The 14,370-nt window shown below is 49.8% G+C and overlaps 3 protein-coding genes across 3 annotated transcripts; 2 read left to right on the top strand and 1 right to left on the bottom strand.

The window, feature by feature from the left end:
* Positions 1–683: 683 nt before the first annotated feature.
* On the bottom strand, positions 684–3,491 carry LOC101760671 (subtilisin-like protease SBT1.7). The gene has a single exon (XM_004981618.4). The coding sequence runs from the start codon at positions 3,255–3,257 to the stop codon at positions 975–977; it is 2,283 nt and encodes a 760-aa protein (XP_004981675.1). The 5' UTR covers positions 3,258–3,491; the 3' UTR covers positions 684–974.
* Positions 3,492–5,740: 2,249 nt separating this feature from the next.
* Positions 5,741–9,870, top strand: LOC101760266. Its single transcript, XM_004981617.2, has 7 exons — positions 5,741–6,088; positions 6,366–7,217; positions 7,366–7,451; positions 8,020–8,154; positions 8,275–8,701; positions 8,932–9,056; positions 9,327–9,870. The coding sequence occupies exons 1-5, from the start codon at positions 5,804–5,806 to the stop codon at positions 8,450–8,452; spliced, it is 1,536 nt and encodes a 511-aa protein (XP_004981674.1). The 5' UTR covers positions 5,741–5,803; the 3' UTR covers positions 8,453–8,701; positions 8,932–9,056; positions 9,327–9,870.
* Positions 9,871–10,058: 188 nt separating this feature from the next.
* Positions 10,059–14,342, top strand: LOC101759577 (probable prolyl 4-hydroxylase 9). Its single transcript, XM_004981616.4, has 9 exons — positions 10,059–10,190; positions 10,334–10,702; positions 10,796–10,909; positions 11,867–12,024; positions 12,376–12,478; positions 13,191–13,286; positions 13,612–13,677; positions 13,748–13,867; positions 14,085–14,342. The coding sequence occupies exons 2-9, from the start codon at positions 10,556–10,558 to the stop codon at positions 14,163–14,165; spliced, it is 885 nt and encodes a 294-aa protein (XP_004981673.1). The 5' UTR covers positions 10,059–10,190; positions 10,334–10,555; the 3' UTR covers positions 14,166–14,342.
* The last annotated feature ends 28 nt before the right edge of the window (positions 14,343–14,370 follow it).

The following is a 14,370-nucleotide window of genomic DNA, read 5'->3' as shown; positions in this document are numbered from 1 at the left end:
ATAATAATTTACAAATACAAACGAAATGCTACATTGTTGCTACAGTAATTTTAACATATGAAAGTTGGGCAAGCCTTAACAGAGAGCGAAAGGTTTTTCCCAATCTGGGAATCGAGTGCTGGAGTCCACCTAAGACCGACCGCTGTCGGCGAGCTGGAGTATACTATTCTCAGATTCTGCAACTTGGAGGGGAGATAAACATGGTAACAGTGGGTCGAGCAACGTGTTTGGTAGCAAGAACGGGAAACTGATAGGGTGTTTGGGAGGAGGGGGCTACATTTTAACCCCCGTCACATTAAATGTTTGGACACTAATTAGGAGTATTAAATCTAGACTAATTATAAAACTAATTACACAACCTTTAGGCTAAATCGCGAGACGAATCTATTAAACCTAATTAGTCCATAATTTGACAATGTGGTACTACAGTAACCATTCACTAATGATAGATTAATTAGGCTCAATAGATTCGTCTCGCGATTTAGCCTAGGGGTTCTGCAATTAGTTTTGTAATTAGCTTATGTTTAATCCTCCTAATTAGTATCCGAACATCCGATATGAGAGTTTAGCCCCCTCCTTCCAAATGTCCCCAATATGCAACGGGGATAGATGCAGACAGATCGTCAGAGGCGTTCATCTGCATCTGTATCAGTCGCAGTCGTTTAGGACCAATAATCACTTCCTGAACAGCTAAATACAGTGAGATATTTTGCTTAATTGCTGCTTCACGACAATCGGGTCAGTTACAGAGTACACCGGCAGCTTACACACCGGAGAGGCGGGGAAACATGCGTTGAAATCGCCACCCTAATCGACTGACTGATACAACAACACTCTTGGACGACATCCTTCCACCGTCTCTCTCGCATTCGAGAATGGCGCTCGCTCATTTTAGTCGTTGCCATCTCGCTCTGGTTTTATCTCGAGATCTAGTACGCTTCTGCTAAGCGATGCTAGTCTGCTACAGCCACCGGTTAGTTCCATGTCGCCGCGATCGGGCTGGCGACCACGTGGTGGTCGCTGGACCAGACGAGCCGGCCGAACCCGTTGGTGCCCGACGCCATCGCCGGCGCCGTGAAGCTCACCGTGTAGCTCAGCTTCTCGCCGGCCTTGCTGAAGCTCAGCGTCGACGGCTCCACGGACACCTTCACCGCGGTGCTGCCGGCGGCGGCGCTGGCGGTCACCTTGTACGTTCCGGGCTGCCCAACGTTTGTCACCGTGCGGGTGTGCTTCACCGTGCCGCCGGCGGCGGGGAACGCCACGGCGAAGGACGGGTAGTTGAGCGCGGACTCCGCGTACGTGCGGTTGGCGACGCACCCGTCGGAGGACCGCTTCGTCAGCGTCGCGATCTGCATCGGGCCGTAGTTGATGGCGCACAGGAAGTCGACGTAGTCGGCGGTGGTGAGGTCGTACACCAGGCCCGGGTCGACGGCCTTGGCGGGGTCGACGTGGCCGGCGCCCACGTCCAGCGGCGTCGCGGGGCGGCCCGTGGCCACGTCCAGGATGCCGTCGCCGTTGGGGTACTCGTTGTACGCCGTCGTCATCAGCGCCGAGCGGATCGCTGCCGGGCTCCACTCCGGGTGCGCCGCGCGGAGCAGCGCCGCGAGGCCGCTCACGTGCGGGCACGACATGGAGGTGCCGGAGATGATGTTGAAACCGACGCGGCGGCTGTCGCCGGGGATCCCCGAGGGGCCGACGGAGCCCGACCAGGCCGCGAGGATGTTCACGCCGGGCGCGATGATGTCCGGCTTCAGGACGCTGGGCGTCACGGTGTTCGGCCCCCGCGACGAGAAGGCCGCGACCACGGGAGACGGCTGGATGCCGACCTTCGTGCCGGCGAACACAATGGTCGCCGTCGCCTTCGGATCGGACATGGCGTAGTCTCTAATGGCGTTGCCGGCTTTCTCCCCCACGCCGGAGCCCGGGAGAATGTGCGCGTCTGCCACGAGCTCCTCGCCGTTCGCGGCGGTGTTGGCGAGAATCATGCCGGCGCCGCCGACGTCCTTGACGATGAAGCCCTTCTGGACCCTAGCATTGGTGCCGCGGTCGCAAAGGACGATCTTGCCGGCGACCTTCTCCGGGATGAGGCTGCCGGACATGCAGAGCTGGCCCATACTGCTGTTCGACGCGTTCCCGGCGTAGATCAACGGCACCGGCGTGGTGGACAGTGGCTTGCCGCTGTACAGGGACACGCCGGTGTAGTTCTTGCCGTTGCCGAGGGTGACATGGGCGGGGAAGTCGCGGTCGATGGTCCCCGCGCCAACGGTGGTGATCCACGGCGCGCCGTTCGACAGCGTCGCCGCCCCCGGGCCGGCATTGCCTGCCGAGCAGGACACAAAGATCCCCTTCTCCATGGCGCTGAAGGCGCCCACCGCGATGCTGTCGCGGTAGTAGTCCGCGGTGCCGCCGCCGAGGGAGAGGGAGAGCACGTCGACGCCGTCGGTCACCGCGGCCTCCATGGCCTTGAGGATATCGGAGCTGAAGCACCCGCCCGTCCAGCACACCTTGTACGTCGCGACGCGCGCGCGGGGCGCCATGCCCTTGGCCGTCCCGGCCGCGTACCCGAGCAGGTCCGCGCCCTGGACGGCGCCGCCGGCCGCCGTGCTCGAGGTGTGCGTCCCGTGGCCGTCGTTGTCCCTCGGCGACCGCGACTCCTTGGACGTGTCCACGGGGCCCTTGGCCGCCTCGTAGCCCGTCAGGAAGAACCTCGCGCCGATGAGCTTCTTGTTGCAGGAGGAGGCGTTGAAGTCGTTCCCCTTCTCGCACTCGCCCTTCCAGCCCGCCGGCACGGGGCCGAACCCCGTGTCGTCGTAGCTCGGCCTCTCCGGCCACACGCCGGTGTCGAGCACCCCGATGATGACGTCGCTCCCGGTGCTCGATTGCGGGAACAGCGCGTCCGTGCCGTCCAGCCCCAGGAACTCCGGCGTCCGGGTGGTGTGCAGCTCGTACCGCACCTCCGGGTTGACGATGAGGACGCCGGGCTGCGACTCCAGCGCCTCGGCCTCGGCGCGCGTCAGCCGCGCCGAGTAGCCGTGGACGAGGGTGTCGTAGGTGTAGAGCACGGTGGCCGCCTCCGACACCGCCTGCAGCGACGCCGCGTACCATTCGCCATGCTCCACGAAATCATTCGGCATGGCCGAGTGGGACATATGCACGATGTACGTCTGCCGGCCGTCCCGCCCGGCCGCGGCCGCCGCCACCAAAAGTGCGGCGGCGGCCACAGCAAGGATCACGCATCTCTCGCCATGGCGCCACATTGTGAGTGAGTGAGTGAGTGAGCGAGGCCAACGGAGTGGCGATGGCAGTGAGGCTGGGGTAGATCGGGACAGTGGTTTTATAGAAACCAAGAACGCGGCCGAATGATTGCAACAGGACAAAGGGAGCAGATGGACCGGACCTGTGCTTCAGCAGTAGCGATCGGGCGGGGAGGGACGGAGGGGGGGAGGAAGGTGTGAGACGGGAGCGGAGGTGGACGGAGGAGAAGGAGAGAGAGAAGGAGAGGGTGGCTGCACATGGCCTGGCCGCTTTTATCTTTTGGCTTGGGCATCACCACCACATGACCGTTCCAGCCCGGAGCCAAAGATGCTTGCTCGCGAACCGTGAAAGCGTTTACTGGCCCAGCGTCCTGTAGCGGTTGCCCGTCGTGCCCGAATTGTTAACTCCCTCCCCGCCCATGAGCCTCTGCCTCAGGACCAGGTAGAAACTGATGCCCGTGGCGGTGAGTTTCTTCCGTTTCCCCGGCAATGCCTCCGGATATCCGCGCAATCCGTGTAAAGGCGCGAGGAATGATTTCTTGAAGCTTTTCAGATAGATAACGATATCTTTAGCAAGGTGATCTCTCGTAATGCTGCTGCTGCTGGTGGTGGCTGGAGATGATGGTGGCGTGGTGGTGGGTGCCTGCCTGCCGTGGGGCGTCGGACGGTCGGAGTGCGTCGTCACCGGCTTGGATGGCGGCACGGCTGGCCGCGAGCGAGTGATGAGCTAGAGAACAACATCCCTGGCCGAACCCATGTTGGCTTGCTGTTGCCTAGCGCAACCGCGAGTCCACGATTACAGAAGCAACTGCTTGTCCGGATCGACCCGGACGAGCGGGGCCGTGGGGAAAGCGGGCGAAAGGCGCTGCGCTTTGCCTCGCCCTCGCCGCGTGACGGTTCACACCCGGAACGTGCGCCGAAGCGGGAATTTCGGATGCGGCGGTGTGGAAGGGAGGACCGGAGAGGAAGAAGGCGGCTGGGCGCTAGGCTCGAGCGAGAGGGCCGAGGTCTCGGGGTGGGCCGGCTGGCTTTGGGCTAATGTGCAGTGTGGGCCCAAAGTGGGCGCGTGATATCGAAGCCCTGATCCGCATGAGATGTCAGAGCTTCATCGACCGTTATAGATCTTGCACTCGTCATTTCTTGTGCTTGCTAGTGGCTTGCGAGTCGCACCGGGCCTCCCTGCTCTGCTGAGAGACTAGCGAGTAGTGAGCATGCTTTCACCGGCGCCGTCATTCATGGCGCGACGTACCGTTCGCATGTCGGCTGCAGTAACGCCTCGACGCGGAAATACGCGAGCACCGACTCCCGTACCCGATACCCTGGGGCTCCTTTCTCTTTCTTCCCGGTGTGAACACGGCTGGAGAGGACGACGCGCTGCCACAGTGGTAGTACGCCGGGGACCACGGCGTCATCCTTTTCGGTTTGCTTTTCTGCGGCCGAGTGTAGCCAGCTTTGTTGGGCCGCCTACTCGCGTTGCGTCAGATCGGAGTGGCCGAGTGGACGGCACTGCGCCGGCCGCCCGAGCCCGTGACCGACCGCTCGAGCGTGCAGTGCAGACGTGCGTGGGCCGCGGCGGGGCAGGCAGCCGGGCAGACACGGGTCACGCGGGCGGGTCAGAGCTCGGGCCCCGACGAGGAGCACGGCCGCCGCTCGCGTATCATCTTTCCGCTCATTTCTTTCTCTCTGCGCGGCTGCGCGAGGCCAGTCGCCTCGCCTAGAGCAGAGCGTGTTCGTACCTTGCGCAAAGCTGCATTGCATTGTACTCCTAGATTTGTAGTATCTGGATTCTTTTATGTGCAAAAGGAAAAAAGTTTGTGGATTCTTGTCTCGGCCGGCAGCGAGTGGATATGGCCGTCGGCGAAGCAAACCCGGGAATGTTAGGGCCGTCCACGTCAGGATTACGGGGCTGTCGAAGTTGAACGCACGTGCCATTTTTCCCGCGGCGAGTCGGCGGAGCAGCCGTAGTGTGTGCTGCGTCGGGTTTGTCAGAGCAAGGCTAGCGTACGCCCGTGCGTCGCAGGAGATTACTACGTGTGGTTTCGCAGGAATCGCAGAGGCATGGACGTGTTGCGGTTGCGGTGTTCGCTAGGGTCCCAGCGTTGGTCATCGACGCCAGCGAGATGACTGCATTTTTTGTTTCTGTTGAGTCGGGTGTATTGGTAATTTTGGTGTTTGTGTTTCCATTGTATCGCATTCCCTCTGTTCTTGTTGTTTATACAAGACCATACTGTCGTTGTACATCGTGGACAAATCGCAACGATCCACTAGGCAAGTATGCGGTATGCACGAGACCTTTTTCTGCATATTCTAAATTGCAGAAAACTAGTGGTAGACTAGTATATAATCGGTTATTCCCATTTCCCCAATAACGAAAAATGCCTTAGGCCTGGTGCCGACCCAAATATGATGTTGGGCCGGCCCGTGAAGAGAGCTGCGTCGCCATCGTCTTCTGCGAGTGAAGAGCTACTCAATGGCGCTTCGGTGTCTAGTTGTCTACGTCACTCGGGCCCACTCGACAGAATCCGCAGCGGCAGCGAAGAGCGAACTCAATGGCGCTTCGCGTGGTGGAGCTCCGGCGACGACTCCTCCCCCGCATCGGCGGCGGCGAGGCAGCCCTCCCTACTCTCGCGTGGCGCGGCCGGCCGGCGAGCACCGCAGCCCCGTCGGACGACGAGCTCGCGGGGAAGAGCGCCTACGAGGTCCTCGGGGTCGGGGAGACCAGTTCCAACGCCGAGATCAAGGCCTCCTTCCACCGCCTCGCGAAGGAGACCCACCCAGACGTCGCCGCCGCCGCCGGTTCCCGACGCTTCCTTCAGATCCTCGCAGCCTACGAGGTATTTAACGAAATTTGACTCTCAAGCTATAATCGCTAACCCTGGGCATTCCAATTTTACCATAACCCATTGATTCTGGAGCGAAATGGCAACTGGCAGTGTGATTTTCCCTACTGAGGGTGCAGCCGATCATTATATGTTCCTACTCTGGTAGAAAAAATTTTCTCCAGCTTTAATTTTGTTGGTCAGCAAGTTAACGCTTAGCTTGCTTGATCTGCAACCTGTTAAGCAATCAGAATCATGAAAAGCAGCTCATTAGCAGGCTTGCGTATTGCAGATCCTATCGGATTCGCAGAGAAGGGCTCACTACGATAGCTACCTCCGATCGCAGAGGCGAGTTGTGCACATGCATCCTAGGCCATCTCAGTTTGTCTATCCAAGTGGTTCAGGCTCAGGCATTGTGGTACCTAGACAGAGCAATGTTGTTGAGTGGCTGAAATGGTATAGACTTACCATTGATGACATTGTTACCAAGAAGCGGTTTGCCACCGGCTCAGGTTATTTTGATAGGCTTGAAAGTGAACTGTACACAGCAATCCACGCTGCATACTATGGCCCTGATGTTGAGACCATGGATGTCCTTCCTGATTGCTTTGAAGCGGAAGAGAGGTCTGTGTATGAGACGTCTGAGCTATTGCACATTGTATCTGGCCGTGATCTGTTTGGTATTGTTAGTGTGGCTGATAGTGTCAAGGAGCTGTCATATGCTTGTCATGAGAAGCTGACACAGTCTGGTTTTAGAGCTTCTGGGTTTACTCCAAATGTTTCAAGAAACGCGAATAAAGATCCAGCGTCGATGAATCCTGTTGATATCCACAAGAAAGAAAAGGGGCATGAAGATGATATTCTTTCATCGGATGCCTTCAAGGATATTGAGTTGCGCATATGTGGGAAAGTAGTGGCAACTGCAACTAGGAGCCCAAAGTGCAATTGCATTGACAATTCGGATGTGGAAGATCACATTCATGTATATCTTGTTCCTAATGCGGATGCATCTGATTTAATGCAAGAGCATCTTCTCCTAGGCACAATTACTGGGTTAGCCACCACTGGGGAGGAAGGATCTTGCTGTGTCTATGATGGCCGTGGCATAAAGACGCACGTAATTATGAAACACAGGACATTGATGGTATGAAATGTGAACACATTTCCCAATCACTTATTATTTCAGGACCAACTAGCCTATGCAAATTGTTACATGTACAAAATTTGCTTATGAACGGTTGTCTTTGGGCTCTTACTGTGTTATATGTTTGCTGCATCCATATGTTACACAGGTTAAACACATGCACTGGTATCAAGTTGGAGATAAAGTTTCACCCTGTGAGTGCCGATGTAGTAGGGCTCGGTTGCCACCTAGCAGGTATTCATACCTTTCTATAGGCACATATTTTTTCTGTATTGATTGAACCATGAAAATTAGTCTTTCCAAATATGATTGAAATGTTGATGAAGCAATGGTATGGGCACAAGCCTTAAGTTGAAACTTTAGGTTAGATAACTTAGAAGATCTAATGCAGCCCAACAAGAATTTGATGTGTGTTTTCATATATTCCTTGCAAAATAGAAAGATATCCTGGAATAGCATGTTTTGTCCTGCTACATACGTGATTGGCAGGGATATGGACGTAAATCAACTTTTTTTTTAAGTGTGTCTTCGTATCAAGTAAATGCAAATTGACAAATGGTCCTAGACTTTCTGGTTAAAGGACCTGAGCAGTTGTCCTTGTTAAAGTAACACGCCATCCCTTTTTTGTTAAAGAAAACAATAGTACTCCGAACTATGCATTGCCTTGGTTTTTAAGGGACGCAACAAGTTATCTGTGCAACCAGTTACATCTGATGCAAAAGTCATCTCAGTATGAAGAAACTTTTCCAATATCATTCTAGAAGGTGACGACCAGTCCTCTTATACAGTTCCTCTTTTGCAGGTATTGGCTCTTTGAGCCTCGTTGTTACATGCATGACATTGGTGGGTGGTATATTGAGACATATGGGAGAGACAAGAAAGGGAGGACAATTCCATCTCAGAGACAGTGGGATGGCTTAAATGAACATTCTGAAAAGTAAGTTTTACAAGTATTTTACTGTCTAAGATTGGCTTATTTGGTTGATATCTTTGTGTGCGGTACAGCTGTGAATCCACAATGTTATCTTTAACTCAGATTTTCAATCTGGAATTGCAGGAGATTGCATCCAGCAATGTACCTTGTCGCTCTTGCTTACAGATCTTTGGATCTTGAAGATGCTAGAAGAGGACAATGGAACATGAGCAACTTCCTGCAATTGCCGCTATCTCACATTCTTCAGTTGTTAAAAAAAATTGTAAATGGGGAGAAGGGGATTGGCATGAGGACACCATGACATTAGTTGTTTGTGGAATCACCATCTTGCTTTAACAACTTGCCTGAAGCTGTGGTGTCACCCCGTTTCATCCTATCTTCGAGCAGCTGTTTGTCAGTGTTGCACTGTACAGTGTGTTAGGAAATAATGCAGCTTTCTTGAAATGATAACTGAAAGGACATATGTCTGAGGCTGCTGTGGTGCTGCCCATTGAATAGAGAGCATGATGGCATTGTTTGTGGATCGTGCGATGAAATAGCTGATATGATGGTAATATAGCTAGAACCCTACATTTCAACATCTTTAAATTCAGTTTATACCATTAGTTTTAGCTGGTTTAGCAGTGGCAGGTAACTTATACATAGATGATGGTATCCGGTATCCACCATTTTGCACATATTATAAATTGCACATCTGTTATATGTTTGTAAGAATATAAATTCAAACCTTCCTGAACTACAACTATGCTTTGCCATCTAATGTCTGTTGCAATTGTGCAGCTTAAGGGAGTTTGTGAGAACCAATTCATATTGATTTTACATTGGATCAATAAAACAGGAGGTTGCACCTGCTAAATTTGAGCATATAGGTCATGAAGTTGCCAAGCTGGCATCCACATGTTCAGGTAGGTGCAGTTCAAGTTCAGGACTACTATCATGTTATCTGGAACTTTTTTGAGGCGTGGTTGTTAGCACTTTACACGAATGACTTTGGTATGACTTTATCTAATTTGAAAAGCAAGTCATTTTATACCTGCAACTGTGTCTCTTCTTAGAAAGGTCTAGTTTGGAAGTATCCTGTGGGTAGATTGGTGTTGCACATGCCATTTTTTTTTATTTTGATGAGTTACACGCCTATGCTGATATATTTGTTTATGGCGGGTCTCTGAATTTAGGTTTTGATTGATGAAAATCGCACTCTTAACTGTGTACATTTCTCCGCGCTGGGCTGCAAGTCTACAACTACAGGTCTGTTTGGTCTGTCGCCACCTGAAGCTGCTCTATGCCTCCAGGCTCCAGCAATGTGCTAGCTATGGCTTTGCGAAACAAGAACATGAGTTTTTTTTCTTCTAATACTGCGTTGAGGGATACAGGAATCATGGAAAAGAAAATAGTGAACCAATAAGATATTTTATGAAGATCTCACCGATGTAGTTGAAACCTTTCCTTTGTAACCATTTCTTTAGATGCGTTTGTAAGCATTTGGACTACTGAAACCAAGACTATGACTTACGAGTCAGTTATCTGTCTTGGTAACCATACCTTGTCTGTTGATCCTCGTCAATTTGTTAATTTACCACTGCAGTAACTGGGCATGTTCGCACCCCACCCATGTCGTATTGCAAGCTGTATTTGGCATGTTCCATCCGTGTTTATGTAATACTGGTTGTCCAAGCTCCCTTTACAAATATAAATTACATTTTTTAGTTTACAAGTTAATTGTTGATCATTTGTCCTTTTGACAAAATATTTATGTGAATTACTAGAAATAAATATATAAGATATACTTAAGGCACCAAATCTATGAGTTATTTTATCTATCCTTAAATATTTGTCACCATTAACTTTTCAACAATACGTTAATTATTCATCTTATTCAAAACATTATGTAAATATATTATTGGTGTGACTTGTTTTATTATTAAAATTATTTTAGCATGGCTTTAACAAAATATTTTTTGTATATTTATAATATATTTTTAATAAGATTGAATTCGGAGGGAGTATTCGGCGTCAACTGTGAACCGTTTGTACATAAGGTAGGTACCAAAGTGTCAACTGTAAAGTACGAAACGCACTCACGCGCAGCAGCACCTGTGACTTGTGTGCCTTTCGGAAAATTTTGCTTGGGCCCACCGTAACGGACCTGTATTCTTTGCTGACACGTGACCTTCCGCTGTAGCGCGCCGCGCCCGTCTTTCGTCGATTTGGTCCCACCCGTCAGTGCTCCGACACCCGACGAACGAAAGAAATACTCGCTCCCTATCAGAGATTAAGAGGAAGACGACCCCGCCTCCTCTCGTGACGCGAGCAACCTCTCCTCTCATCGCCGGCTCGTCCTCTGCTCCTCGCCTCCCGATCCCCGACCCACACGCGTCAGACGAGAGGCGGCTTGCACGCGGGAATGAAGGGAGGTGGCGTCATCAGGGCCGCCGGCGGAGGCGCCGGCGGCGTGGGTCTTATGCGGACGCGGCTGCGGCTGCCCGTGGTGCTCCTCTCCTGCTCCCTCTTCTTCCTTGCCGGTTTCTTCGGCTCGCTCCTCTTCACCCAGGTACGCGGCGGCGAGCCCCGCCGCGCCGCGTTCCGATTCGGTTGCTGCCTCGTTTGCGCCGTTCCTGATCTGGGTGCGCTGGTTGCCGTGCAGGATCCGGAGGACGCGGACATGCCGGTGCGGAGGGAGCGGCTGCTGGAGGCGGCGTTGCCCGAGATGCCCTTCGGCGAGTCCGGCGAGGCTGCGCCGTCCTTGATCCCATACCAGGTGATGTCTCGTTCTGATTCCGCCCCCGCGTCGGCCGGTCGCCCCGTCGTCGCTTGCCCATTGCTTTGTTAACGTTCGGCGTGATGTCATGCCGTGGCGAGGGGGCATTGGAGCGTGCACCTGTGTTTTTTCGTGGATTTTACGCTAAGCGGTGAATGGATTGCTTCTGGCGGTTACATTCCTTTGGTGGGCACCATTGGTGTGTTGGGTAGTTTGTTGTGATATTTCACGCAGGGAATCACTTGGGGTGAATTGACTTTTCCGTGTAATTTGTTTCCCCAATTTGGACTGTACCTTGTGTGCAACGGTTTTAGTGTGATGCCCTGATAACTAGCATGTGATTGTGGCGGAGTTCAGGGTTTGTTGCGTGCATACAAGTGTCATGGTCTCTTGGGCTTGCTTGTTGATGGAATCATGGTTGGAAACTTGACATTTTGAATCTGGGAGAGGTTGTGTACGCGTCCTGATATAAGAAGAAATGCAAGAGGTGTGGGTGTTTAAGAATTTCGTGGCACCCTCACCAATCCAAAGTGTGCCTGTGTTTCTGCCATCGTGTGGATGATGTAGGTTCCTGATACTCAGAAAAAGTTGTTGCAGTGCATGGATGTAGCGTATTGAGGTTCTGTTACATGCCTGATATGTTTATGATTGTACAATTGTGTAGGCAATTTGCTACATTGAGGGTAATTTTTTGGGTAAAGAATGGATATATTGATTTGATGTCATGTGAACAATTTACTTAGACACCCTAGATTACTCGCCGTTACTCAATACATGCATCTCCCATTTGGCTCATGGCTCATGCATCTAGTTTTTAGGGTAAGAATTCATTTCTTCTGTTACCTATCACACCATAGCCACAGATTCACTAGAATTGTTTTTTTTTTTGCCCCTTTGTCATTATGTTCGGGAACCTCATGAGTGCGGCTTTACTAATGTATTCTGAACTCTTAGCAGATTTTGAGCTGGCAGCCTCGTGCATTGTACTTTCCACAATTTGCGACATCAGAACAGTGTGAAAATATAGTAAAAACTGCAAAGGAAAGACTTGCACCATCAACGTTAGCCCTGAGGAGAGGAGAAACTACAGAGAGTACCAAAGGAATCAGGACAAGGTAACATTACAGTCCAAGAGTAACTCTAGTAAAGGATTCTTAATAGGCCCCTTTCATATTTGGAAGCCAAATAGGTTAAGAAATTGGTACACATTTATTACTGTGGAAAGATTGTGCAGTAATTTTTTCTGTGTATTGTGCACCTGCTGCAATGAGCAATATCATATCAGAACTGCCTATTTTTAGGAGCAAATGTTGGATGGATATTTGTTTTGCTGACCTTTTGAGTTTTCTTGAACTGTATTTTCTTGAGACCCAATATGTCTTCCACACATAATCATGAAAATAATTATACCCTTGTAGCATCATCTGACTCCCATTGAACTAATGGCGATTTCTTATGCCAAACAGTTCGGGAACATTCCTCAGTGCCAATGAAGACCCAACTGGAACCCTTGCAGAAGTTGAGAAGAAGATTGCAAGGGCTACCATGATACCCAGAAATCATGGGGAGGTACTACATAATATTTGCATTTGTATGCCACATTTTGTGTTCCAATCAGGTGGGAGTGGGACAGAGAATTCATTATCGCTAGGAATCTGCATGTGCCCCTTTCTTTTTTATACTCCCTTTTCTTGAACAAATTTTTTGTTCTGATGAGAACCAGCACAGTGGGGGACAAACACAAACCAAAAGATAGTTATAGTAAAAAATAACGAGGGATTAAGTAAGATAGTGATCTACAAGGGAAAAATGAAATATTTGAAGCAATAGCCCCAACCTAAAAGCTGAAGATATAATCGATGTTGATTTTATTATTTCTGCTAAGTGCTACCATACTTTGGCTGCTAAAGTAAGTACATTATTCTATCTGTTGCATACTGGGTTTCTCTTGAAGCATAAATTTGCTTTGGTTTCCTAATTCGTACAGGCATATGGATAACTGCTTAACGAATAATTAAAGTATTATCTTTTATATATGCAAATATAACTTTAAAAGTATTCTTGTTTACAGTGTAGGATTTAATGGGAAGTTTGTATAGTGTTTGTGGTTTTAGGTTTCGACCTTCCATGAAATGTTATATTCTTTTGTGTAACTGTTGAGTTTTTCCCCAATTGAAAAGGACATAATTTTTTGGATCATTCAGAATTGATTAGAAAAAGGCATAAAAATGAGCATTTATAATATTTTATTGATTGATTTTACTTTTATGGTACCTTGCAGCCCTTTAATGTCCTGCGGTATGAGATTGGACAAAGGTATGCTTCACATTATGATGCATTTGACCCTGCCCAGTATGGTCCACAAAAAAATCAAAGGGTATGTCGCAGTTCTGCTTGTGTTCTGCTAAACCTGAACGTTTGTTGTGATGCGCGAATTGAATTTTACTCTTTAAAGAAGACAGGCATTAAAAAGTGCTAGCTATTGATAACATGTCCATTTGCCCCACATGAATCCTACATCTGACATTAGCAAATGTTTATCTGCTGGGTTTCTATTTGCCTGTCTTTGATTTCACACAATCACAAGCACACTGGATTTTCAGAAATGTGCTAATCTACCTGAATTCTGGAGACAAGTAATTTGAGTTAAATTATTTGATTAAACAATGTAACTAAGGAACTATTGAAATGCAATTTCTCAGGTAGCGTCTTTCTTGCTTTATCTCACGGATGTCGAAGAAGGGGGAGAAACAATGTTCCCATATGAGGTGAGTGCCAAGGAAGTTTTCTGTATATTTTCACTAGCTGATTATAATTTCATCCTGTACTGATTTGCAGAATGGGGAGAATATGAATATAGGCTATAACTATGAAGACTGCATTGGCCTAAAGGTAAAACCAAGGAAGGGTGATGGACTCTTGTTTTACTCCCTTATGGTAAATGGCACCATTGACCCGGTATGTGCTAGCCGATCTAATTGGTCCTGCGCTCTGTTCTCTTAAGTGTACACTTCAGTATGAACTCATGTCCATTCTTTCATCTGCACTATATGCTAAATTTGGGTTTAGACTCTAAATTCGTTTCCTTTGCAACACTAAATTCAGTGCACGACAAATCCAGATCTTAACATTGGATAGTTTGTGCTGCTAACTTGCGCTTGAACTGCTGTCGCAGACTTCTCTTCACGGTAGCTGCCCCGTGATCAAGGGCGAGAAATGGGTTGCCACAAAATGGATTAGAAGCAATACAGTGTAGAGATCGAGAGGCTCAAGGGTTAAGACGCCCTCCAAAAGAGATCATACGCACATATACTAACAATTTTTGTACTTATTGAATTGTCGTGGACATTGATGGAATAGTTAAAAGAAAGTGTAGCCATTCTGTTTGCATTGTGTCAATATATACTTATAGCGTTACAAGTTACAAGTGACACCTCACGATCTCTTTTCGTTTTCCATGT

Source organism: Setaria italica, chromosome IX (assembly GCF_000263155.2).
Source record: "Setaria italica strain Yugu1 chromosome IX, Setaria_italica_v2.0, whole genome shotgun sequence".
NCBI classification, from domain to species: domain Eukaryota; kingdom Viridiplantae; phylum Streptophyta; class Magnoliopsida; order Poales; family Poaceae; genus Setaria; species Setaria italica.
This window is presented reverse-complemented; position numbering and strand designations above follow the sequence as displayed.